The following is a 22,387-nucleotide window of genomic DNA, read 5'->3' as shown; positions in this document are numbered from 1 at the left end:
CACGGAGGGTCCCCTGCCTGGAGCCGGGGTGGGGGTCCGACCCCGTGGGGGGTGAGCAGCCCCGCTGGGGTGTGAGGCTCCCTCCTTGTCTGTCACCACATCTCCGGTCACCATGACAACAGACAGGGAGGCAGGCGGGAGCAGGCTGGCAGCCCTGGGGGGGCAGGTGGGGGCCGTGGCACGGGCTGGCACCCGCAGGGACCCTGGGGGGGGGGCGGGCAGGTGGCAGGACACCTGGGTCCCTCTTGGGCATGTCGGGAGAGGCAGGACAGGGCTCAGCGGGGGCACTGCGAGCTCCAGGCCAAAAAATCCCGTGGAGGGGGGGCACAGCGGGCTCGGCTGGGGGCGCAGGCGCTGCGGCACGGCCCGGTGGCCACCGTGCCGGGTGGTTTGGCACGGCCGGGCTCGGGCTGGCGCTGAGCCCAGCGGGTGAGTCACGCTGCCACCCGGAGCGGTGCCAGGCAGGGCTGCTCAGCGGGGTCCCGGCCACCGCGGGGCCGCGGCCTCCCCCGGCGAGGGGGGCACAGGGCAGGGCTGTGCCCCGGCTGGGGGTGGCAGGAGGGGTGCGCGTGCCTCCAGCGCAGGGGATGCGTCCCCTGCCCCTTGGCACGGGAGGGGAGCGGGTGACTGCGGGTCCCTCCGCGGCTGTCCCTGTCCCCGTCTGGCCGCCGGGCCCCGAGGTGAGCAGTCTCGGGGAGCGCAGGCACCCCCCGCCCTCCCTGGCCCACGCACCCACTCGCGCCAGCAGCTCTTGGCACGCGGGGAGAGTGTTCCTGGCAGCCCGGCCCTCTCCCATCTGGTATTTATCTGCTTCCCGAAATCCCTCCTGCTGCGGGGGGGATGCCCGGCTGCAGGGGGGGGGCCTGGGCCCCACTGCTCACTCTGCAGCGCGGCAGTCCCCGTGCGGATGTGGGGAAGAGGCCGGGGGGAGGGAGAGGAAGGGAACATCCCCCCCCCCCCCCCCCCCTCAAAAACGCACACGGGTCCCGGGAGGTTTCACTGGGTGCTCTGGAGCATCCCGGCTGGCTGCGGGCCCTGGGGGCAACACCGCAGGGGCACCTTTACCCCACGCCAAATTGGTCGCAACAGGAGCTGCTACCCTGGGGAGGGGGCACATCATTCCCCCTCCCGCCCCCACAACGCTGCTGTCTGGCTGCCTGAGGCCTGCAAGTGCCGGTGTCCCCCCCCAGATCCCCCCCCAAATCCTGGGTGCCCCAAAGGCGCAGGAGCCAGGCGAGCCCATGGGTTGCCTGGGCAACTGCAGCCAGGCACTGATGGGGAGCGGTCCAGGGGAGCAGTTGCCATGGAGAGCGGAGGAGAGCGATCGCCTTGGCAACGGTCCCGTTTCCCCCCCCCAGCTCTTCGGGGCTGTATCCTGAGGGGGTGCACCCCAGCCGGGGGTCCCCTGCCCACTGGTGAGTGTGTGCCCGGGCCGGCTCCCTGGGTGGGGAGGGGGGAGGCAATGCCTGCCAGCACCCCCTCCGGAGGAGACTCTTGGGGACCTGCTGTGTCCCCCCCATTTCACGGCGCAAAGGAAGAGAGAGGCAAGGCTGAGCTCGGCTCCTTGGCTTTATCACTCCACACGCCACAAGCTGCTCCCGTGCCTCGTCCGGGTCGGGAGCGGGGACAGGAGGCACAGGCAGGGGACCCTCCGGAGAGGGAGGGAGGGACATTGTCCCCCTCCCCGGGTGGCAGAGCGGCCGGCGAAGGGGCACACTTCATTGCTGCCAGCCCCTGGGTGTCCCTGCACAGTCTGGGCAGCGGCTGTAGGCACACAGATTGGGAGGGGGGTGGATGACGGTGGCACCAAGGTGTGCCACTGTGGTGGCTTGGGGGGTCTCCATCACCCCACCCTGGTGGCTGTGTCCCGCCAGCCCTGGTCCAGCCCCTACCATCCTCCCCATGGATGAAGCCACGCGCTGAAGAAGTCAAAACAAGGGAGAAGTCCTGCGTGGCTTTTGAGGGGGTCAGGGCCAGGAAAGGGGCACGGGTCAAACAGCCACTTGCCAGAGTGGGGCCAGGAACTCGGCCCCCGGCTCAGGCACCGAGTACGTTTCCCCCAGGCCTTTGTGTTTGGAGGGGGGGTGTCCCTCTGGTAGACAAAGAGAGGACGAGGTGGCTATAACTCCCCCCCACTCCAAAAAACAGACATGGGGGACACGAGCACCCTTCCCTCCCAACAGGAATCACATGATGGGACAGATGAGATTTCTGCAGGCTCCGGGCTTGGCTTGGTTCACGCTGCCTCTCCCTGGGCCCACCCCCCTCCGCCCCCGCCCAGGTGCTCTTAGGCCTGGTAAAAGGGCACCACACGGTCAATGGGCCCCCGGCAGATGGGGCAGAGGCGGGTGGGCAAGGCCTGGAAGCAGCGGAAGCAGCAGCAGATGTGGCCGCAGCCCAAGAGGACACACTCGCGGGGCCGCGTCAGGCAGATCACGCAGGAGTCCTCAGGCCCCCAGTCCCCGGCCTCCTCGCCATCCAGCTCCTTGTCCTCGGGCTGCTGCTTGAGGCGGGCACGGCGGTAGGCACGGCACAGGGCGTGCAGGAGGACGGCCAGGCCTGCCACGGCGCACAGCACGGCAGCCCCCTTCCAGAGCCCGCTGGCCGACTCCAGGTCTGCCAGCACCGTCTGCCAGTCCCCCAAGCACAGGAAATACTCGCCCCCCCGGGCCGGCGGCTGGAGGTGCAGGGAGCCGTCAGGGTGCAGGGCCAGCTCCCCAATGCCCGTCAGCCCGGCCCCCACCCGCAGCATCTCCTCCGTCTCCAGGATGCCCTTGGGCTTCTCTCCGCTCAGGTACTGGCCCAGCAGGTCACGGAAGCCGTGGGCCGGCTGCTGGAACCGCTCATACACTGTCTCCAGGGGCAGGCAGATGGCTCGGAGCGGGCTCTCCACGCTCACCTGTGTCAGCGCCTCGGCGTCTGGCGAGGCCAGCAAGAAGGGGACGGTGTAAACCTGCTCTGAGAGCACCCGCTCGCTCTCGCTCCTGCAAGCAGAGCGCACAGTGCTGAGATGCGAAAAGCTCTCAGCTCGGGGCTGAGCCAAGGGTAGGGACTAGAGCCTTTAAATGAGCTGCTTTCTGCCTCTTAAACGGCCCCAGAGGACAAGCGTCTGGACCCACTGGTGCAAGCCCACCCCTGCTGTCCCCTCCCACCGCTCACCAGCTCCGGGCCAAGCTGTTCCAGATCAGCCGATGCTCTTTCAGAAGCAGTTTCTGGATCACGCCTTGCAGCCCCTCATGGTAATGGCTGGTCAGCGCAGCCTTGGCTGGCAGCACTATGCCTAAGGACCAAGGGAGGCATCATGGACGAAGGAGGAGAGCCCGGCCCCTGTCCCTGGTGTGGGGCCACAGGGTCTCCTTACCTTCCAGGGCAACGTAAGGCAGGCACCTCCCATCAGCCGCAGACACCAGCGCTGGTAAATCGTCGTCAACCTGGAGCTTTGGGGCCTCCTGGAAGAGCAGGGACCAGGCGTGAACACTGGCAGGGCCAGATGGGCAAGCAGGCAGAAGGTGGGTCACACATGGCTTTGTGGGGACCTCTGTCAGGATGTGACCTGCTTGGTCCTGGGCATCGTGACATTGGTACAGGACGCAGCAGGCTGCATCATCAGCGAGGTGCACCCAAATCAAAGGCTCCGGGCTGGGCAGTGTAGGGCAACAGGGCAGAGACAGTGGGCAGGAGAGATCTGAGGGACAGGGCTACCTGTATGCGTGCCACGACTCTGGCTTTCTTCCTGTACAGGTAGTAGAAGAGGCCGGAGAAGGCAAGGCTGGAGCCCAGACACAGCAGCTCCCCAGGCGTGATGGGCGGCGCGTCCATGGTGCCAGGTGCGGGTGGCACACCTGCAAGGTGAGCGTGTTGGCGGGGGACAGACGGGGCCGTGTCAGCCCAGGGGCAGGGACGTCCCACTGCCCCTGTCCCCAGGCCGCTGCCGCCCTCAGGCCAAGCCTGCCCACGGCCCCGGTGGGGGGCAGTTCAGCTCCAGCACCCATGGGTGCCCAGTCGCCCTGGACAGACCCAGCGCCCCTTGCCCAGCCTGGGTCCCGGGGTGCCCGTCTCGGCCTGCGCCCAGGACCGGCCCGAGGCCCGGCGCCCATGACTCAGCCCGGGCCATACCTAGGCTCGGCAGCCCCAGTCGGGGCCCGGCCGCCCCAGCCCGGGCCCAGCCCCCCCGATCGGGCCCGGGCCCGGGCCCGGCCCAGCCCCGCCGCCGCCGCCGCCGCCGCTCACCCCGGCCCGGCCCCGCTGCGCCCCGTGCCCCCGAGGCCGGAGGCGCCCAGGCCGGGCCGCGGCCGCGCCGCGCTGCCTGCTGGGAAATGTAGTGCAGCCGCCCGGCGCGGCGGCGGGGCGGGCGGCGCGCGAAACTACCGCCCCCAGCGTCCCTCGCGCCGAACTACTGCTCCCGGCGGGCCTTGCGCCTCCCGGCCGCCTCTGCGCCCGCCCTTGGCCGGGGCCGCGGCGGGGCCGGTGCGGGGCCGCGGTCTCGGCCTGGCCCCCGGGCAGGACGGGGTCACCCGTGCTGGGGGGCAGCGCGACACCCTGGCCGCCGCGGGGGCCGGGCCGCGGTGCGGGGCCGTCCCAGCGCGGCTCCCGGCCTCCCCTCGCCCCAGCCCACCCGGAGCCGCCCCGCCCGGTGCCGGCCGGCAGCCCGAGGGGTGCCCTGTGCCCCCCCGACCCTGCCGAGGCTCAGCCCCGGGGCTGCCGGTCTCCTTCCCCGCACGTCTGCTCCCCCACGCCGTCCCTCGGGGTGTCCCCTCTCCTGCTCCCCTGCCTCGGGGTGTCCCGTCTCCCACACGTCCCCCCCGGCCTTTGAGTCACTCCCCGCTCCACATCCCGCCTCTGTGCCCCCCTGCGCCCCCGACACTGCGAAGGACCCGGAGCTGCCGGAGTAAGTGGAAACTGCTTTTAATCGTTAAATAAATTCAGCGACAGCCACCCGCAGCTGAAGGCACCAGAGTCCCCGCTGCCGCCCACTGGTCCCAGCAGAGGTGGGTGGGGAAGCCAAGCCGGGTCAGGAGGGGGCGAGGGCAGAGCAGGGCCGGGTGGCCCCCGGCCTCCACCTCTGGCAGGAGCAGGAGTTGGGGGGGGCTCGGCTGTAGCACTCTCCTTGGGACCCCTCTGACCTGGGGGGGGACGCGGCGCTGGGGGGGCTGAGCTGTGTCCGTCTCTAGCACGCTGGGGTTGGGGGGCAGAGCTGCGTTTTGGGGGTGCTACGGCTCCTCTGCCGGCCGTGCCCGGCCCCAGGCTGTGGGTGGGGGCTGCGGTGGGTGCCCGGTGTGGGGCTGTGTGTGCTGGGAGGGGGGGCAGAGGTGGGGCGAGGCGGTGTGCGGCGTGTGCGTGGGGGGGGGACCGCAACGGAGGGTGACCCGGGGGGTGGCCCCGCTCTCTGCCAGTGGGCCAGCGCCAGTAGCCGGTGAGGGCTGGGGAGGGGGGCACAGCCGGGTGTCATCCCCTCTGTCCCCAGCGCCCTCCCCGTCCCTACCACACCTCACAGTGCTTTCCGGGGTTCATGGGGGAGCCCAGGGGACAGCCAAAGTGTTCGACAAAGTCCCGGGAGTTGCTGAGGGTGCCGATGACGCGGAATTTGTCGGGGCTGTGGGGGTCGGTCACCAGCCCTTCGTGGGAGCTCTCGGGCGTCCGGACGGAGCACCAGACCTGCCGGAGCAGGAGCAACCTCAGGGACGGGGGGCAGACCCCCTTCCCTGTCCAGGATGGGGGGTTGTGGGGGCGCTCCAAGGGGCGGGGAACCAACCATCCCGCTCCACCTTACCTGCGCGAAGCCCACGAAGAAGAGCTGGTGGTTGGTGAGCCCCAGGGCTGGCAGGCGCTTCTCCTCCCCGTTCTTCTGCAGCCAGGACTTGTACGCCTGCGGGAGAGCTGCCCTGAAGCCCCGGGGAGGGACACTCGGGCACAGGGGGGGTCCATGTCTCCCCCTGGGGGGGCGGCACTCACATTGTAGGCTGCCTTCAGCCCGCCGTTGTCAGCGATGTTCTCACCCAGCGTCTGCCGGCCGTTGACCTTCTCGTGGTGCACGGTGTAGCGGCCGTACTGCTCGGTCATGCAGGCCGTTCGGTTCTTGAAGGCCTCCAGGGAGGAGTTCTGCCACCACGGCCGCAGGTTGCCCTCCTTGTCGTACTCCCGCCCTGCAGGACCAAGCCGTGGGCTGGGACCGGGGGATGCAGCCCCCTGCAGAGCCCCCACAGCAGGGTGGGGTGCAGTGGGGACAGCCCCAGGGGACCTGGCACCTCGGGTCCCTGCCCAGGGGTGACGGTGTCCCCCCAGCCCTGGCTCCAGCTGGGCTCCGGCTGGGGCTCAGCCATGCACTCAGGTCCCCAGCCATCCCCCGGCACTGTCCCAAGCCACATTTGTCACCCCGAATTCCCCCGTCCCAGCTCTGGGGCTGGGGTGAAGGCGCAAAGCAGAGTGGATGCGAGAGGGACCCGTCCTGCGCCCCGCGGGAGGGAGGATGAGGAGGGGGCCGGGGATGCAGACACCGTGTCCTCACCAAGCGGATGGAGCGAAAGCTGCACAGAGAAGCCGGGGGGAGGAATCGGCGGGTGCCACCTGGGGAGACAGGACGATAGAAGGGGGGGGCGGCCAGGGCGGGGGAAGTGCATGAGCACGCATGATGCGATGGATGATGGCAAAGCGGGGACCCCCGCGGCACCCCTTCCCCACGCTGAGGGCAGGGGGCGGGCGGGGGAGGCAGGACGGTGATGGGGGTCGGGGTGGCGCTGCCCGCGGGCTCTCACCTTGATCGTCGAAGGCGTGGGTCAGCTCGTGCCCCATCACCACGCCGATGCCACCAAAATTGAGGGCTCTGTGGGGCCACGGGAGAGAGCCAGGTAAGCACGGGGGGGGTGATGCCACCATAGCCGGCCCCCCCTCCGCAGCCCAGACAACGCTGCCTGTGTCCAGGGCACCCGACTGGGAATGGGTCCTGCTGGGGACACTGGTGGCCCCACAGGGACTTGTCAGGCTGTCATGGCTGGGGGATGTAAAGCCTTGGTGGACCCTCACCCCCCAGGGCTGCATTTCGTGACTGTGGGGGGCTCTGTGGGGTGCTGGCCCTGAGAGAGCCCATGCCCCCCCGCCCCCAGGAGATGCCCCCCGTGCCCGAGCCAGGCTCACTTGGGGTGGTTGCGGGCGTAGAAGGGAGCCTGCAGGATGCCGGCGGGGAAGACGATCCCGTTCTTGGTGGGCAGGTAGTAGGCGTTGACGGTCTGCGGGGTCATGCTCCACCTGGGGCAGGGAGGTGGGACAGGGGACAGGCGGGGACGTGTCCCCTCTTTCCCCAGCCCCGGCACCCTCCCGTGCCGTCTCCCACCACGGATGTCCTGTGCTGCTCTGCCCGGGGCTGGCACTGCTGCGCCCGCCCTGTGACCGAGGGACCCCGCAGCTGTCCCGGGGACAAGCCAGAGCCACCACGGGTGACCTACAACACTGCGCCACCCCACGGGGGAGCCTTTCCCCCAGGGACCCAGTGCCACCCAGCCCATGCTGTGACACCATGCCAGTGTCACCTCCTCTGCCCTGCCCGGTCCCTCCCCCTTACTGGTCGCGGTTGGGGGGTTTCCGGAGCTGGTCGGCCATCACTTTGGCAGAGAAGTTGTAGAAGTTGAGCATGTTCTGGAAGAAGGAGTCCTCCGAGACCTCGTACTGGTGAGGAAGAGGAGGCATGAGGTGGTGTCCACCCTGGCCAGGATGCACTCGGTACCGGGGTGGCCCCGTGTAACGCCCCATCCCAAAATGGGTCCCCCAAATAGGGACATCACCCTACCATGGGCCCCCCCAGGGCTTGGCGTGAGCAGGGACCAGACCCTCTCCCGACGAGCTGCGCGCCCCCCTACCCCATCATAGACATCATCCAGCTCCTTGTTGTCCAGGATGAAGTCAGGGAAGCCGATCATGTCGTAGATGGCGTCCGCCTGCGTGGGCAGAGGCCCCAGCGGTGAGATGGGGTCGGGGGGCCGCCCAGGATGGGGGTCTCCCACCCGCTGCCCTCCCCAGGGTCACCTTCTCCTTCGCAGCCTGCCTGGTCTTCTCGTCCATCCAGTCCAGCTGGTCCAGGGACACCTCAAAGGCTGCCCGGATCTCGCTGATCATCTCCTCAGCCTGGGGAGGGGAGGGGATGAAGCCCCTCTGCCCCCCGCAGCCCCCCAGGGGGGCAGGGACAGGGTGGGCAGGATGCACCCCCCCGGGGCTGGGGGTCCCATTTCCCTGCTCCCCGCCTTCCAGCCCTGGGGTTTAGGGGGAAAAAGGTGGGGGGGGGGTTCCCGCAGACGGCGGTGGGGAGGGGGTGGGGGCAGAAGTGTCCTCACAATGGCCTTGCTGTCCCGGTCGAAGGTGGCTTTGACGAAGAGGGAGCCCAGGGCGAAGCCCAGCGTGTCGTCCGTGTTGGAAATGCAGGTTTGCCAGCGGGGCGTGCAGGACTGTGGGAGCGAGGTGGGGGGGTCCGTGAGACCCCCAGCCCCCTCCCCTGCTCCCCTCCCTGCCCCTAGCCCGCCTCTGCCCCTCGGCCGGGGGGGATGCTCCGCAGCTAAACCCCCAGCCCAAGAGATGATCCCTGGCTTCCCTCTGCAGCGTTCGGGGCTCGGCATCCCAAGGGCATCCCAAGGGCAGAGGTGGTCCTGGCTGCCTCCGGGCTGTGGGCGGAGGGGGCTGGTCCCGGGGCCCCCCTGTTACCTTCCTGGTGCCGTAGAGCGTCTCCAGCAGCCTCTCCTGGGCCGTCTCGAAGCGCTGGTCCAGGCTGGAGGCTGTCTTCTGCACCAGGTTCCAGATCAGGTAGTTGTTCAGGATGCTGCGGGGGCAGAGAGGTGCCGTGGCACAGGGGGATGCCCCAGCCACCGGCGATCCCAAAACATGTCCCCACCATGGGGACAGCCCTCAGCGGGGCGCGGTGGGGGGCTCGCGGGTGCCTCACCTCCTGTCAGTGCCGTTGATGAGGTCAGAGACCTGCTGCAGGTAGGTGTCCCCGTAGACCACCACGGGCTCGGTGTCGGCCAGCTCCAGCGGGGCCAGGGCATAGGACAGGTAATCCAGCCAGTCGACGGCGGGGGCCAGCGCCTGGGGGGACATGGGGACACAGCACCCGCGTGCTTGGCTCGGCTCTGCCCCGTCCTGCCCGGCACCGAGGGGATCCCTGGGGGCAGGAGTTGTGCTCCCCAGGGAGGTCCCAAGGTCCCTGACCCCCGGATCCCTTCTCGGCCCCACACCCTTCCCGTGGGTCCCCGCTGCTCTTAGTGCTCCCCACGTGGGTGGCAGCTCCCCAGAAATCTAATGATTCTGGGTCTGAGCACCTCATTCCAGCATCCAGTGCATGTCCCAGAACAGATGGGGCTGCCCGGGGTGTCCTGGGGGGGTGGCAGAAGCGGGCATGGACTCCTTGGTGCCGCACTGGACAACCCCCCACTGTGTCCCCAGAGGGTGTCCCCAGGCTGTGCCCACCTGCAGCTCAGCAATGCTCATCTTGTGGTAGATCTTCTCGTCATCCCGCCGCTCGGCCTGTGGCACGGTGATGTTGGCCAGCTGGGTTTCAAAGTCCAGCACTTGCTGCATCTGGAGGCGGGTGGGCTCCGGGGCCCCCCCCAGCAGTGTGCCCAGCTCCACCATGTAGTCCAGGTACGCTGACAGCACCTGGCAGGACCCCGAGCCCCGGCTCAGCCCCGGCCACAGCTCACCCCCCATCCCCAGAGCCCAGCCTGGGTTCCATGCCACCTGATGGGTAGGGTGGGGGTGTCGGGTGCCCCCCAGCACTGCTCGCACCCCCCTGCCATGGGTACCCCCCGATTGCTGCCCGCCGCCCAGCCTCACCCTCTCGTTGGCGGTCTTGTTCAGGTAGTAATCCCGGGATGGGAGGAAAAGCCCCGACTGGTCCACCTGGGAGGAGAGAGGGGCAGCACGGGCAGCCCGGTGCCCCCCCCCCGGCACCTGCTGGCCCTCTGTGTCAAGGTGCCAACCTGGATGACGTTGCTGTTGGAGCTCTTGGAGTCTGCACCCACGTACACCGTGAAGAAGGGGGTCGCCCGGTACGTGCCTGACACCATCTTGAGGACCTCCATGAAGCTGGTCTGGTTCCAGGAGCCGGTGATGTTCCACCCCCCGATCTGCTGGCAGACGGACCCGGCGCCTCAGGGAGGGGTAGGGTCCGTCCCCGAGGGCTGTCCCCTCCCCAGTAAGGCGAAGAGCTGGTGACGCGCCGGGCTGAGCCCCGACAGCTGGGCTGACATGTGGACATCTGCCCACCTTGTCGATGAGCTCCATGAGGGGCTGGGAGCCCAGCTCCTCTATCCTCTGCTCCTTGAGGCAGGACAGGTAGTACCGCTGCGTCTTGCGCTCCGCCTCGCTGCTGGAGTTGAAGGTGGCGTTCTCTGTGGGAGGCTGCGCGTCAGCCCTGGGGACGCCGGGGTTCTGCCCGCCTGCACACGGAGCTCAGCCCCGCCGCTGGCCAGGACCCTCCTGCCCCGGTGCCCACCTAGGAGATGCTTCATGATGGCCTGGTTCTGGTCCCAGATGCTGTTGAAGGTGCTCCACTTGGAGCGCCCGTTGGGCAGGGGGTTCCTCTTGATCCAGCCCCCGCAGGAGTACTGGTAGAAGTCCTGGCAAGGGTCCGTCTCTGCATCCAGAGCTTCCAGGATCTTGCTGGCCACCCGGACACAGGCGTCCGTCAGGCACGTGCTGTGAGAGGGATCTGGCAGGGAAGGCATGCCCGGGGCTGTGCGCGTGTGCCGGGGGAAACCGAGGCACGGAGCGGGGCTGAGCCCTGCCTGCACCCCGCAGCGGGCTGACCCTTCCCTCCCCGTCCTGCCACGTGCCCACTGGCTGTGGGGACCCCCGGCAGGGCGGCGGGGCCCCTCCCTACCTCTGCGGTACTGGATGGCCAGGGCGACGACGGCGACACCGAGCAGCAGGGCCAGGGCGACGGCGACGGCGCAGAGCAGCAGCTCCAGCTGGCTGCGCGAGGCCAGGCGGCTCAGCAGCGGCCCCGTCCCCTTCCGAAACCCCACCTGGGCAGGAGCAGGACCTGCCATTGCACCGCAGGGGGACCCGAGCTCGCTGCCCCCCCTTCCCTCCCCAAGCCTGGCTCGGCTGCCCGAGGAGGTGGGGGCCGGGGCATCCCTCTGTGGTGCCCAGGGCGCCAGCCCCGGCGAGCTGACGGCGGGTGCCAGCGGCCCCCCCACAGCTGCAAGAAAGGACGGCGGCCCAGGCTTCTCTGCTGCATTTTGGCTGCCCCCCAGCACATCCCGGGGACAGCCAGGGCTGGCTGGGCTCCCGGCCCCGCTCCTGCTGCCCGCCCGGCTGCGGGCGAGGAGGGGGCCAAGGAGGACGGAGAGGGAAAGGATGGCGGGGCCGGGGCAGACTCACCTCCACACTGTCGGGAGAGGCGCTGCCGTCCCCCGCCGGCTCCGGCCCCTCGTCGTCCTGCAGCGTGGCACGCTTGTAGTCAGGCATCTGCCGAGGCAGGGAGCGGGCTGGGACGGGGGTGTGGGGGTGGCTGCCCCCCACCCCGCCGTGTCCTCCGGCTCTTATGGCGAGGGTTGGCGCCCGCTCAGTGGGTGCACGGGGGGGCCGGGGCAGCCCCTGACCCCCCTGGGTTTGCCGGGGCCTCCCCCAGGGGCCGTCCCCAGCCGCGGGTGTCCCCGGGGAGAGCTGTGGGTGGGGGGCTCGGGGGCTCTGGCCGGAGCATCCCTCTGCGTCGCCATGGCAGCCGTGGCATCAGCCCCACCGACAGGTGCCACATCGCCTCGGAGACGTGGTCCCCGTTGCCAGGCAACCGTTGCCTAGTGCTGCTGCCTCGCCCCTCCTCCCCCGCCTGGAACTTTCCATGCAGATGTGCACCGGCCCGAAACATCTGGAAGGGGCTCCTGCCCCATCCTGGCCCCGCGGGTGCGGGGCCGAGCCCGTGCGGGGGGCGAGGGGGCACTGCAGGGGGTGTCAGCTGCAGCGCCGGACCCCCTTGCTGCCCTCGCGGGGCAGCCTGGCAGGGGCTGCTTGCACCGACCCAGCCGGGAGCGCTGCCGAGGTCTCGGCGAAGAGGGAGGTGGTGGAGCTGAGCCAGCAGCTTTGGAGGTGGGGGGGGAGGGATGAGCTGGAATAAAAAACTGGAGGCTTTGGTGGAAGAGAATCAGCAATGCTGTTGGTCGTGAGCCGTCCTTAGGCTTCAGAGTTAACGCCCGGGTGGGCTGTGGCTCCTGCTTGTGCTGCCGACTGAGGCGGCTGCTGCCTGCAGGGCTGTCGTCGGGGGGCAGGAGGGAGCCGGGGGGGGAGGGATGATGGGCAGGGGGTGAAGCGGAGCCGATGCCCCCTGCCTAGCTCTGCCCACTGCCACCCCGCCGGGACAGGGAGGGGGCTTTGACAAGGGATGCCATGGCAGGAGGGCACGAGGCTGGGGTCGACCCTCGGCAGCAGCCCCCCGCTGGGGTGGGCTCCTGGGAGCTGCTGGCGTTAGGAGGGGACAGCTCGGCATCCCATGGGGGCTCGGCAATCCGGGCACCCCCACCGCCCCCGCTCCTCCCGACGCACTCCTTTCCCCTCCCGAGTGGTCCTCGTCCTCCCGGGCACCCCCGAGGCAGGAGCAGGACCTGGGGCTCCCCCTGTCCCCTCCCTGGGGCTGAGACCCGCGGGGACAGGGCCCCCTGCTCCCTCCGGGGGTGCTGCCTTGGGGGGCGTCGCTGTGTCCCGGGTGAGCTCCGTGCCCCGCAGCGCAGCTTCTGCGGGTCCGTCCCCGAGCTGCTCCCACACCAGGCAGGGGTCTGGGGGTGGGGGGGCTTCCTCCCCCTTCTCCCCCCGACGTGGGGGACGGGGGTCCTCCATCCACGCAGTTTCCCCGGCCCCGGGCAGCCCCCGCACCCCCAGCCTCTCGCCCCGCCGGGCTCCTCCAGCCCCCCCCGTCCCTTCCTCCCGCAGCCCCCCCCAGCCCTTCCAGCTCCTGGAGCCCTCCAGCCCCCGGGATCGCCGCTGCCCCGGCCCCCTCCTCTCCCCTCGCCGTCCCCTCTGCCCCCCCCTCGCCGGTGCCCCCCCTCCCTGCCCGTTGCCGCCGCCCTGCCCCGGGCACTCACGGCGTGTCCGAGCTCCTGGAGGGCCACGTTCATCCTGGCCATCCCGGGCCGCCTCCCGCCTATCTCCGCTCCCCGCCCGGGCCGCGCCGGGCCCCCGCCGCCGCCGCAGCGCCGCCTGCCTCCGCCGCCGCCATGGCCGGCACCGGCCGCCGCGTCGCCGCCGGCACCGGCACCGGAGCCGGGCAGGGCCGGGATGGGACGGGGCAGCGCCGGAGGGATGGAGCCGCGGGGGCTGGTAGCGGCGGGGCGCGGCCCGCGGGCACCGGGCGGAGGCGGCGGGGGGCCGGCGCCCCGGGGGGTGGCTGGAGCCGGGGCACCGGTGCCCAGCCCGGTCGCACCGCTCCGCCCGGCCCGGCCCCGCCGCCAAGGTGACCGCCCTGCGCTCGGGAGGAGCCCCGCACCGGCACCAGTACCTGCACGGGCACCCGCACCGGCACCTGCACCGGCGCCCGCAAGGGGAGCCGCACCGGCACAAGGAGCCGCACCGGCACCGGCACCGGCACCCTCGCCAGCAAGGGAGGCACACCGGCACTGGTACGGGGAGCAGCACCCGGCTTTACACCCGGTTACCCGCAACGGGCACCGTCACGCTGAGACTCGTACCGGCACCAGGCTTCAGCACCCGGGGAGGCACACCGGCACTGGCACTGCGCGGCACTGGGTACCGGCACCGGCAGCGGGGTGATACCGGTGCACAGCCACACGCCCTGCGCCAGTACCAGGCACACACCAGGTGGATGCACACCCCCACCCCGACTGACGCCCCCAGCCCGGCACCCTGAGGTCACCGCAGGCCTGTGTCACCGCATGCAGCATGACACAGCCGCAGACATGCAGGAGCACACGGCCACAGCCACAGTCACCAGTCACCACCGCCATGGCGAGCGAGGGGAGGTCGCAGCTATGGCGCAGCCTGACACCCGCCTCGACACCTCAACCCTGCGCCAGCACCTGCCCGGGACAGGCTGTCACCGCAGGTCACCTGCCTGGGATGGGCTGTCACCACAGGCCACCCTCCCGGCTGTCACCGCAGGTCACCTGCCTGCTGCCAGGGTGCTGCTGAGTGGGGTCCAGGTGCGGGTACCCGGGTAGGGTCCCCCCTGCCCTCCGGGGTGCAGGGTGCACAGTGCCGGGGGTGTGCAGCGGCGGTGCCTTGAAAAACGCTGGTGGGGAGAGATCTGGTGCCAACGTGCTGCCTGGGGGTCCCAGCACACACGGCCCGGGGGGGGCCCTGTGCACAGCCCGGGGGTCCCCAGCGCACACAGCCCGGGGGTCCCCAGTGCACACAGCCCGGGGGTCCCAGCACACACAGCCCGGGGGGGGTCCCCTGTGCACACAGCCCGGGGGTCCCCAGTACACACAGCCCGGGGGGGGCCCTGTGCACAGCCCGGGGGTCCCAGCACACAGGGCCCGGGGGGGGCCCTGTGCACAGCCCGGGGGTCCCAGCACACACGGCCCGGGGGGGGTCCCCAGTGCACACGGCCCGGGGGGGGTCCCCAGCGCACACGGCCCGGGGGGGTCCCCGGCACACAGGGCCCGGGATCCCCAGGGTGCCCAGCAGGGATGGTCCCAGCCGTGCCCCCGCCCGCGCCGCGGGGGCGCAGAGCGGCGGCGTGGGTGTGTGTGAGCACGGGTGGAAGGCACGAGGGCGCCCACGGGTGTCGGTGCCCCGCCGCCCGGCTCGGCTGGCGCCGGTGCCCGTGACCGAGGGCCGGAGCTCCGGGTCCCCGGCCGCGTCCCGGCTGCCAGCGCTGCCCGGCGGTGCCGGAGCCCTGGTCTGGGCCGGGCCGTGCCGCGTCCCCCCCGGTGCCTGTGCCGGTGGCGGTGCCCGGCGCGGCGACACGTGGGGCCGCCCCGCCCTTCGCCCCGCCCCCCGCCCCTCGCCCCGCCCCCACGTCGCGCGGGGGTGTCGTCACGACGGCGGCGGGCGGCGATTGGCGGTTGTCGGCGTGCGCGGCGCAGGCGCGGCGCGGCGGAGCGCGGCGGGGCGGCCATGGAGGCGGGCGGCGGCGGCGGGCACAGCCGGGTGCAGGGCGGCCCCGGGGCCGGCGGCGACGAGAAGCCCTCGCCGGTGTGGGGCCGGGACCGGCGGGAGCCGCCGGCGGGGCCCGAGAAGGAGCAGGAGCTGGTGAGCGCCGCCGCTGAGTCACGGCCCGGCCGGCACCGCGTCACCCGCGGGGCGGGACGTCATCGCGCGTCACGGGGGCGGCCTGCGGCGTCGCCGGGGCTCCCTCCGGAGGGGGGGCCGTGACGTCACCGAGGCGAGGGGCTCCCTCCGGCGGGGGCCGTGACGTCTTGGGGGCGCCCGCGTGACGCAGCGGAAGGGTCCCTGCCCTGGGGGGGGCTGCGGGGTGTGACGTCGCTGCAGTGGGGTGGGGGGAGCCGTGACGCCGTGACGTAATCGGGGCGCGCGTGTGGCAGCGGGGACGGGCGGGGGGGGGGGGGGGGTCCCCTCTCCTGGCACGGGGGGGGCCTTGGCGCTGGGGGTCCCCATGGGCCCTGGGGGGGCCGGCGTCCCCGCGGGTACCCCCCCGGGTGCTACCCCCCACCCCACGGGGCTGGCATCCCTGGGGGTGCCCCCCGCTATCCCGCGTGGATGTGCCCCCCCCGTGTCCCTCTCCATGGGGCTGTCTCCCCACAGCGCAGGGTAATGGGGGAGGCCCTTCTCGCCCCCTGGGAAGGGGTGGTCCCTTCGGGGGGGGGTATCCCCAGTAATGGGAACATCGACCCCCCCCTACGGCAGTGCTGGGGCAGGATGGTGCCACGGGGGGTGGGGGACTGTCACTGTGTCCCCCTGCGGCTGGGCGTGTCTGTGCCGGGCGCCCCTAACTGCGCTCTCTCCCGCGCCTTCGCAGTCGGAGGAGGACAAGCAGCTGCAGGACGAGCTGGAGATGCTGGTGGAGCGCCTGGGGGTGAGTCTGCGCCATGGCCCCCCGGCGAGGAGAGGGGGTGTCCAGAGCCGGGAGCCCTGGCCGGGACTTGGATCCATCCCTCCCGCGGTTACGGCTGTTCCCTGCGCAGTGGCGGGGGTTCACTGGGAGCGGAGCCCCTCATTGTGCATCCCCCAGCCTTGCTGCCGGTCGGAGCCATGCCCGTGGGACCTCTGCCTCCCTCTGCTCGGAGACGGGGATATGGCGGGGGGGAAATTGCGGGGGGGTGGTGGTGGTGCAGGAACCAGCCCCTTGCTTCCTGACGGGCAGCTTCCCGCTGCAGGAGAAGGATACATCCCTCTACCGCCCGGCCCTGGAGGAGCTGCGGAGGCAGATCCGCTCTTCCACCACCTCCATGACCTCCGTCCCTAAACCCCTCAAGTTCCTCCGGCCGCATTACGGCAAGCTGAAGGAGATCTATGAGAACATGGCTCCGGGAGAGAACAAGGTAAAGGCTCTTGGACCTGCCGTCCCGTCCCACGGGGCTGGGGCCGGTGATCATGGAGCCCTCTGGACCCTGTGGTCTCACATCAGCCTCTGTGGCTTGCCCCTGTGGACTATAACTTGCCAGGGCCATGCCTTTGCCGCCTGCGATGCCATGTGGGTGCAGGGATGGTGTCGTGTCCTTGCTGCCCCATGCCCGACGTGTATCTGAGCCCCCGGCTCTCTTTCCCCAGCGCTTTGCGGCAGACATCATCTCTGTTTTGGCCATGACCATGAGTGGGGAGCGCGAGTGTCTGAAGTACCGCCTGGTGGGCTCCCAGGAGGAGCTGGCGTCTTGGGGGCATGAATACGTCAGGTAAGCCTGGGTGGGAGCAGGGCCTGGGGGGACGACCAGGGGCTCTGGGGGATTTCCCTTGGACTCTGGTGGGTCTGGGAGGTGTCCCGACTCGCTGGGCTTGTGCTCGGCTGCCCCTGTCATGTCTGCACAGGTGCCACCTCTTCCTTGCTGCCATGGCCTCTGTAATCTCTGCTCTTAACCCTGTTTTGTGCCCCGCGAGCTCTTGCAGGAACGTGGAGCCCCCGTGAACAACACACAGCCCCGGCAGCAGCCGCTCCCCGCCCTTGGGGCTGGGTGAAGCTGGTTTCCGTGGTGGTGATGTTTCTTTGTCCCGGCAGGCACCTGGCAGGGGAGGTGGCCAAGGAGTGGCAGGAGATTGATGAGGCTGACAAAGCTCAGAGGGACACGCTCCTCACCCTGGTCAAAGAGATCGTCCCCTACAACATGGCCCACAACGCAGAGCACGAGGCCTGTGACCTGCTCATGGAGATCGAGCAGATGGACATGCTGGAGAAGTACATCGATGACAACGCCTACTCCAAAGTGTGCCTCTACCTGACCAGGTGAGGGACCTTGGCCGGATGAGGCGTTGGAAGGGGCCTGGTCCCTGGTGGGCCGGGGTTGCCCGCTGTGATCATCGCCTTCATGTCTGTCTCCTCCTCAAAGCTGCGTAAGCTACGTCCCGGAGCCCGAGAACTCGGCTCTCCTGCGCTGTGCCCTGGGCATCTTCCGCAAGTTCAGCCGCTACCCCGAGGCCCTGCGGCTGGCTCTGATGCTCAACGACGTGGAGCTGGTGGAGGACATCTTCACCTCCTGCAAAGATGTGTAAGCGTTCCCCACCCTCGGGAGCCTTCACCCGTCGTGGTGGAGCACAACTCCCTGTCCAGGCGGAGCTGGGTTGGATTCTGCCCCCACCAGGAGTGTCTGGGGGTTTGGACGGAGGCTCTTGTCCTGAAATTATGATGGACGGGAGCGCGTGAGCTCTGGGCTGCTCTTGTGTGCTTCTAGAGCAGAGCCGGCTGGGCTATGTGTCCCTGCTCTTTGGTGACTATGTATTTGTGCTGGGGCTGGCTGCTGTCTGGGCACTTGTGAAACCCCTCCCTTCTACACAGAGTTGTCCAGAAGCAGATGGCCTTTATGCTGGGTCGCCACGGGGTCTTCCTGGAGCTAAATGAGGATGTGGAGGAGTACGAGGACCTTACCGAGATCATGTCCAATGTCCAGCTCAACAGCAACTTCCTGGCCTTGGCCAGAGAGGTGAGTGTCCCAGCTGGGAAAAGAGCCCTGGGCTGCCTCTGGCTGCGGCTGCCGGACTCTGTGGCAAGAGCAGCGAAGAGATCCTTCATCCCTACGAGCTTGGCCAGGCACCTCCTGGGGAGGTTGCCCATGTCGGGCAGCTGCCCTGGGTTGTGCTGACCCCCTTCTCCCTTGTCTCTGCAGCTGGACATCATGGAGCCCAAAGTGCCGGACGACATTTACAAAACCCACCTGGAAAATAACCGTAAGGGCTCTTGGTGTGGTCTCTGTGGTCCCTCCCGTGGGGAGCTCCTGGGGCTGTAGTGCAGCTCTGGGCCGGCACGGTCAGCTGCTTACCCCGGGGCGGGCAGATGGCCCACCCGGGTCTCTGACCTGGCGTGGAGCACACCCAGCTCCGTGGATTTGGGCTCCTCCTTCCTTCCTGCGGGAGGTGGGACAGGTCCTGGTCCCCCCATGGCGCGGGGACGGCTGTGTGGGGGAGGGCTGGCAGGGCTTCTCTTGCTGCCCGGCTCACCCCAACATCGTTCCCAGGGTTCGGGGGGAGCGGTTCTCAAGTGGACTCAGCCCGGATGAATTTGGCTTCCTCCTTTGTGAACGGCTTTGTGAACGCTGCCTTCGGACAGGACAAGCTGCTGACGGACGATGGCAATAAATGGTTGTACAAGAACAAGGACCACGGTGAGGGAGGCGGCCAGGCAGGGGCTGGGGGTGTCCCTGGGCTTGGGGCTGCTGCCCTGTCCCTTCTGGGCGCCCGCCGAAAGCGGGGGCTGCGGGGCCACCGTGGGGCCCTGGGCCACCAGCCGCCCCGGGCAGGGCTGATGTGGGCTCCTCTTCCCGGGCACCGCAGGGATGCTGAGTGCCGCAGCCTCGCTGGGCACAATCCTGCTGTGGGACGTGGACGGGGGGCTCACGCAGATCGACAAGTACCTGTACTCCTCGGAGGATTACATCAAGGTGGGCGGCACCGATCTCTGCACGGGCTCTGTGCTGCGGGGGCCAGCCCTGCCAGGGGTGGGCTGGTCCGGCAACTTAAGTCTTAGTCCACTCTGCGGCCCAGCTCCTGCCTGGAGAGGGTCGGATGCCCCATGTCCCATGTTTCTGAGTGGCTCGCAGCGAGGCGGGGGGCTCTCGGGGACTGCCTGGGGCACCTTTGGCGTTCCCGTGTCACGGAGCTACCAGCTTTGGGCTGCTCAGCTGGATCCAGAGTGGTCTTGCTTGCTTGGCACCAACTGGCCCATGCCGGGGAGCGGGCGCGATGTGTGGGGTGACACTAGTCACTGGCTGGCAGGGAGCTTTGTGTTGGTGGCTGGGGTGTGACAGTGCCTCTGCCTTGCAGTCGGGCGCCCTCCTGGCCTGTGGCATTGTCAACTCGGGGGTGAGGAACGAGTGTGACCCTGCGCTGGCCCTCCTGTCTGACTATGTCCTCCACAACAGCAACACCATGAGGATCGGAGCCATTTTTGGGTAAGGGCCTGGCCCCAGCCCCCCCGTGCTGGGCAGGGTGGTGGGGCTCCCCCCTCGTGCTCCCCCCTCACGCTCCTGGGCTCTCCGCAGGCTGGGGCTGGCGTATGCGGGCTCCAACCGCGAGGACGTTCTGACTTTGTTGCTACCTGTGATGGGAGACTCCAAGTCCAGCATGGAGGTAGGGAGCGAGGCGAGTTCCTGCTTCCCCACCCTGTTCCCAGCAGCTCCGGAGGGTACAGGGTCTATCCTGCGGCCCGTGTGGGCTCCGGGAGCCGGGCTGCATGTCCCTGCAGGACGTTGTGCTGTGCCAGAAGAGCACAACGCTGTTCAGGGGCCAGCCATGGGCCAGCGCGCTGTGTCCTGTCCCCACGGGCAGCATGTCTCCTTCCCTCTTTGACCAGGTGGCTGGTGTGACCGCCCTGGCCTGCGGGATGATATCGGTGGGCTCCTGCAACGGGGACGTCACCTCAACCATCCTCCAGACCATCATGGAGAAATCGGAGACGGAGCTGAAGGACACATACGCCCGGTGGCTGCCGCTCGGCCTGGGCTTGAACCACCTGGGTACGGCCGGGCAGCGCCAGCAGCTCACAGGACGGGGGACGAGGTGGGAGCATCCCTGGGCTGCGGTGCTCTAACCCCTGTCCCTTCCCCGGCAGGCAAGGGAGAGGCGATCGAGGCCATCTTGGCGGCACTGGAGGTGGTGTCGGAGCCCTTCCGCAGCTTCGCCAACACACTGGTGGACATCTGCGCTTATGCGGGTGAGTTGGGCTGAGGAGGCAGGAGCAGGTCCTGGGCCCTCCTCCTGCTGACCCTGGCCCTCCGCGCTCTCCCCCCAGGCTCGGGGAACGTCCTGAAGGTGCAACAGCTCCTGCACATCTGCAGCGAGCACTTCGACTCCAAGGAGAAAGAGGAGGACAAGGACAAAAAGGACAAGAAAGAGAAGGAGAAGAAAGAGAGCTCAGCTGACATGGGGGCTCACCAGGTGGGGAAACGCGGGCTGGGACCCGTGTCGCAGGTGCAGGAGCTGGTTTTGGGGTGGTCCTTAAGCCACTTGCGGGATCAGGACTGGAGGAAAGCAGCGCCCAGCAGCATCCACTGCTCTCACCGTCCCCCTGGGCTTGGGGTGGGCGCAGGGGCTGTGAGAAGTTGGGTTTCAGGCTGGGTGCTCCCTGCCTGGCGTCAGTGCCTGTGTCCCCGCAGGGTGTAGCGGTGTTGGGGATCGCGCTCATCGCCATGGGCGAGGAGATCGGCGCCGAGATGGCCCTGCGCACCTTTGGCCACCTGGTGAGTGACACCGGGGGGACAGCACAGAGCCGGGAAGGGACCCAGGAATAGAGGCTGGGTCTTCCCTCACGCCTCTGTAGACCCGGCGCTGGGTCTAACACCCACCTCCCCCACGTGCAGCTGCGGTACGGGGAGCCCACCCTCCGCCGCGCCGTGCCCCTGGCCCTCGCGCTCATCTCGGTCTCCAACCCCCGGCTCAACATCCTCGACACCCTCAGCAAGTTCTCTCACGACGCTGACCCCGAGGTCTCCTACAACTCCATCTTCGCCATGGGCATGGTGGGCAGCGGTAAGCCTGGGGGCAGCCCCGTCTGGGGCTCGGGCAGGGGGAAGGTGGGGGACCCGAGCCCTGTACCCCACTCTCTGCCTCCACCCCCTCTTCTCCAGGCACCAACAACGCCCGGCTGGCCGCCATGCTGCGGCAGCTCGCCCAGTACCACGCCAAGGACCCCAACAACCTCTTCATGGTGCGGTTGGCCCAGGTGATGATCCTGCACTCCCCGCTCGTGGCAGGGAAGGGGCGGGTTGGGGTCCCTGCTGTGGTGTGGGAGGGCAGCAGTGTCCCGGGGGGTCTCACCCTCCTGCCCGGGGTCCCGGGCGTTACCCCACCACTTTCTTACACGCTTTCTCTGCCCCACCAGGGTCTGACCCACTTGGGCAAGGGGACGCTCACCCTGTGCCCCTACCACAGCGATCGCCAGCTCATGAGCCAGGTGGCCGTGGCTGGGCTGCTGACCGTCCTCGTGTCCTTCCTGGACGTGCGCAACAGTGAGTGGGCTCAGCCCCCTCCCCGGCACCCCTCTGCCCCGCGGGGTGGGCACCCCTCAGCCCCCTTCCTTCTGTCTCCCTCCAGTTATCCTGGGCAAGTCCCACTACGTTCTCTATGGGCTCGTGGCTGCCATGCAGCCCCGCATGCTGGTCACCTTCGACGAGGAGCTGCGACCTCTGCCCGTCTCGGTCCGGGTGGGACAGGTAAGGGGCAGCCAGAGCCAGGGAGGGGGTGTCCCTGCCTGTCCCCGTGTCTCCCTGGCTCTTACCTGGCTCCTCTCTCGCAGGCTGTGGATGTGGTGGGCCAGGCGGGCAAGCCCAAAACCATCACTGGCTTCCAGACTCACACCACGCCGGTGCTGCTGGCCCACGGCGAGCGGGCAGAGCTGGCCACGGAGGAGCACGTGCCCGTGACGCCCATCCTGGAGGGATTCGTCATCCTACGCAAGAACCCCAACTACGACGTTTGAGCGAGGGGGGGGGCTGGGGGGTGGGTAGGTGTTTTGGGTGGGGGGGGTGGTGGTGGTGTGGGAAATCTAGTTTGTTTTTGTTACTGGGAGTTGTGGAAATAAACTATATGGAGACTCCAATGCTGCCCTCCCCTCCTCGTGCCCCCTCCAGCGTCCCTCCTGCCCGGGCCGCCGGGCACAGCGCAGACCCCGGGAAGCGGGGGGTGAACACGGAGCCGGGGCTGCTCTGCTGGGGGGTCTCGGGTGCCCGGGGGCTCTGCTGGCGGTCGGCCCTGGAATGGGTGTTGAGGGGTGGGGGCAAGGGCCCGTGTCCGGTGTCCCCCGTGCGTGCAAGGTGCGGGGTGGGGCCTGGGTGGGTGCTGCGGGCGCTGG

At 69.5% G+C, this 22,387-nt stretch overlaps 3 protein-coding genes across 5 annotated transcripts; 1 reads left to right on the top strand and 2 right to left on the bottom strand.

Annotated features, from left to right (window-relative positions):
• Window positions 1–1,560: 1,560 nt before the first annotated feature.
• LOC134517884 (mitochondrial ubiquitin ligase activator of nfkb 1-A-like) lies at window positions 1,561–4,832 on the bottom strand. Its single transcript, XM_063339873.1, is given in 7 exon segments — window positions 1,561–2,984; window positions 3,160–3,280; window positions 3,362–3,449; window positions 3,703–3,842; window positions 4,117–4,335; window positions 4,338–4,519; window positions 4,819–4,832. Coding segments are annotated over 7 exon segments (1,461 nt in total). The 3' UTR covers window positions 1,561–2,287.
• Window positions 4,446–13,789, bottom strand: ECE2 (endothelin converting enzyme 2). 3 transcript variants are annotated; one of them, XM_063339021.1, is made up of 19 exons: window positions 13,059–13,636; window positions 11,365–11,451; window positions 10,862–11,006; window positions 10,475–10,690; window positions 10,246–10,370; window positions 9,960–10,109; window positions 9,814–9,879; window positions 9,448–9,636; window positions 8,924–9,066; window positions 8,686–8,800; window positions 8,322–8,432; window positions 8,017–8,115; window positions 7,851–7,928; window positions 7,556–7,659; window positions 7,132–7,242; window positions 6,753–6,820; window positions 5,953–6,143; window positions 5,771–5,866; window positions 4,446–5,655 (listed from the first exon to the last, which is right to left on the bottom strand). In XM_063339021.1, exons 1-19 carry the CDS (start codon window positions 13,098–13,100, stop codon window positions 5,479–5,481), a joined length of 2,313 nt encoding a protein of 770 aa, XP_063195091.1. In that variant the 5' UTR covers window positions 13,101–13,636; the 3' UTR covers window positions 4,446–5,478. The 3 variants fall into 3 exon arrangements, 2 of the variants coding, with proteins under 2 accessions (XP_063195091.1, XP_063195092.1); XM_063339022.1 differs by having other exon boundaries at window positions 9,960–10,106; window positions 13,059–13,633; XR_010071638.1 differs by lacking the exon at window positions 4,446–5,655 and adding an exon at window positions 6,506–6,564 and having other exon boundaries at window positions 13,059–13,789.
• A 1,199-nt stretch (window positions 13,790–14,988) lies between these two features.
• PSMD2 (proteasome 26S subunit ubiquitin receptor, non-ATPase 2) lies at window positions 14,989–22,028 on the top strand. The gene is made up of 21 exons (XM_063339568.1): window positions 14,989–15,186; window positions 15,914–15,970; window positions 16,272–16,436; window positions 16,666–16,787; window positions 17,108–17,332; window positions 17,436–17,594; window positions 17,882–18,026; window positions 18,210–18,270; window positions 18,558–18,704; window positions 18,874–18,980; window positions 19,363–19,490; window positions 19,581–19,668; window positions 19,892–20,054; window positions 20,150–20,251; window positions 20,330–20,475; window positions 20,694–20,777; window positions 20,898–21,066; window positions 21,165–21,259; window positions 21,419–21,545; window positions 21,631–21,749; window positions 21,833–22,028. The coding sequence occupies exons 1-21, from the start codon at window positions 15,052–15,054 to the stop codon at window positions 22,013–22,015; spliced, it is 2,727 nt and encodes a 908-aa protein (XP_063195638.1). The 5' UTR covers window positions 14,989–15,051; the 3' UTR covers window positions 22,016–22,028.
• Window positions 22,029–22,387: the final 359 nt, after the last annotated feature.

Source organism: Chroicocephalus ridibundus, chromosome 6, assembly GCF_963924245.1.
Source record: "Chroicocephalus ridibundus chromosome 6, bChrRid1.1, whole genome shotgun sequence".
Classification (NCBI taxonomy): Eukaryota; Metazoa; Chordata; class Aves; order Charadriiformes; family Laridae; genus Chroicocephalus; species Chroicocephalus ridibundus.
The sequence above is the reverse complement of the archived record's forward strand: the minus strand, read 5'-3'. Positions and strand labels throughout refer to the sequence as shown.

Coding starts and splice junctions, on each gene's coding strand:
- ECE2 (XM_063339021.1), bottom strand. CDS start 13,100: ATGGCCAGGATGAACGTGGCCCTCCAGGAGCTCGGACACGCC. Junction 11,007..11,364: donor CCTCTCCCGACAGTGTGGAG/GTGAGTCTGCCC, acceptor GCTCCTGCCCAG/GTGGGGTTTCGGAAGGGGAC. Junction 8,433..8,685: donor CGCTCTACGGCACCAGGAAG/GTAACAGGGGGG, acceptor TCGCTCCCACAG/TCCTGCACGCCCCGCTGGCA.
- PSMD2 (XM_063339568.1), top strand. CDS start 15,052: ATGGAGGCGGGCGGCGGCGGCGGGCACAGCCGGGTGCAGGGCGGCCCC. Junction 18,981..19,362: donor CCTCGGAGGATTACATCAAG/GTGGGCGGCACC, acceptor TCTGCCTTGCAG/TCGGGCGCCCTCCTGGCCTG. Junction 21,750..21,832: donor TCTCGGTCCGGGTGGGACAG/GTAAGGGGCAGC, acceptor CCTCTCTCGCAG/GCTGTGGATGTGGTGGGCCA.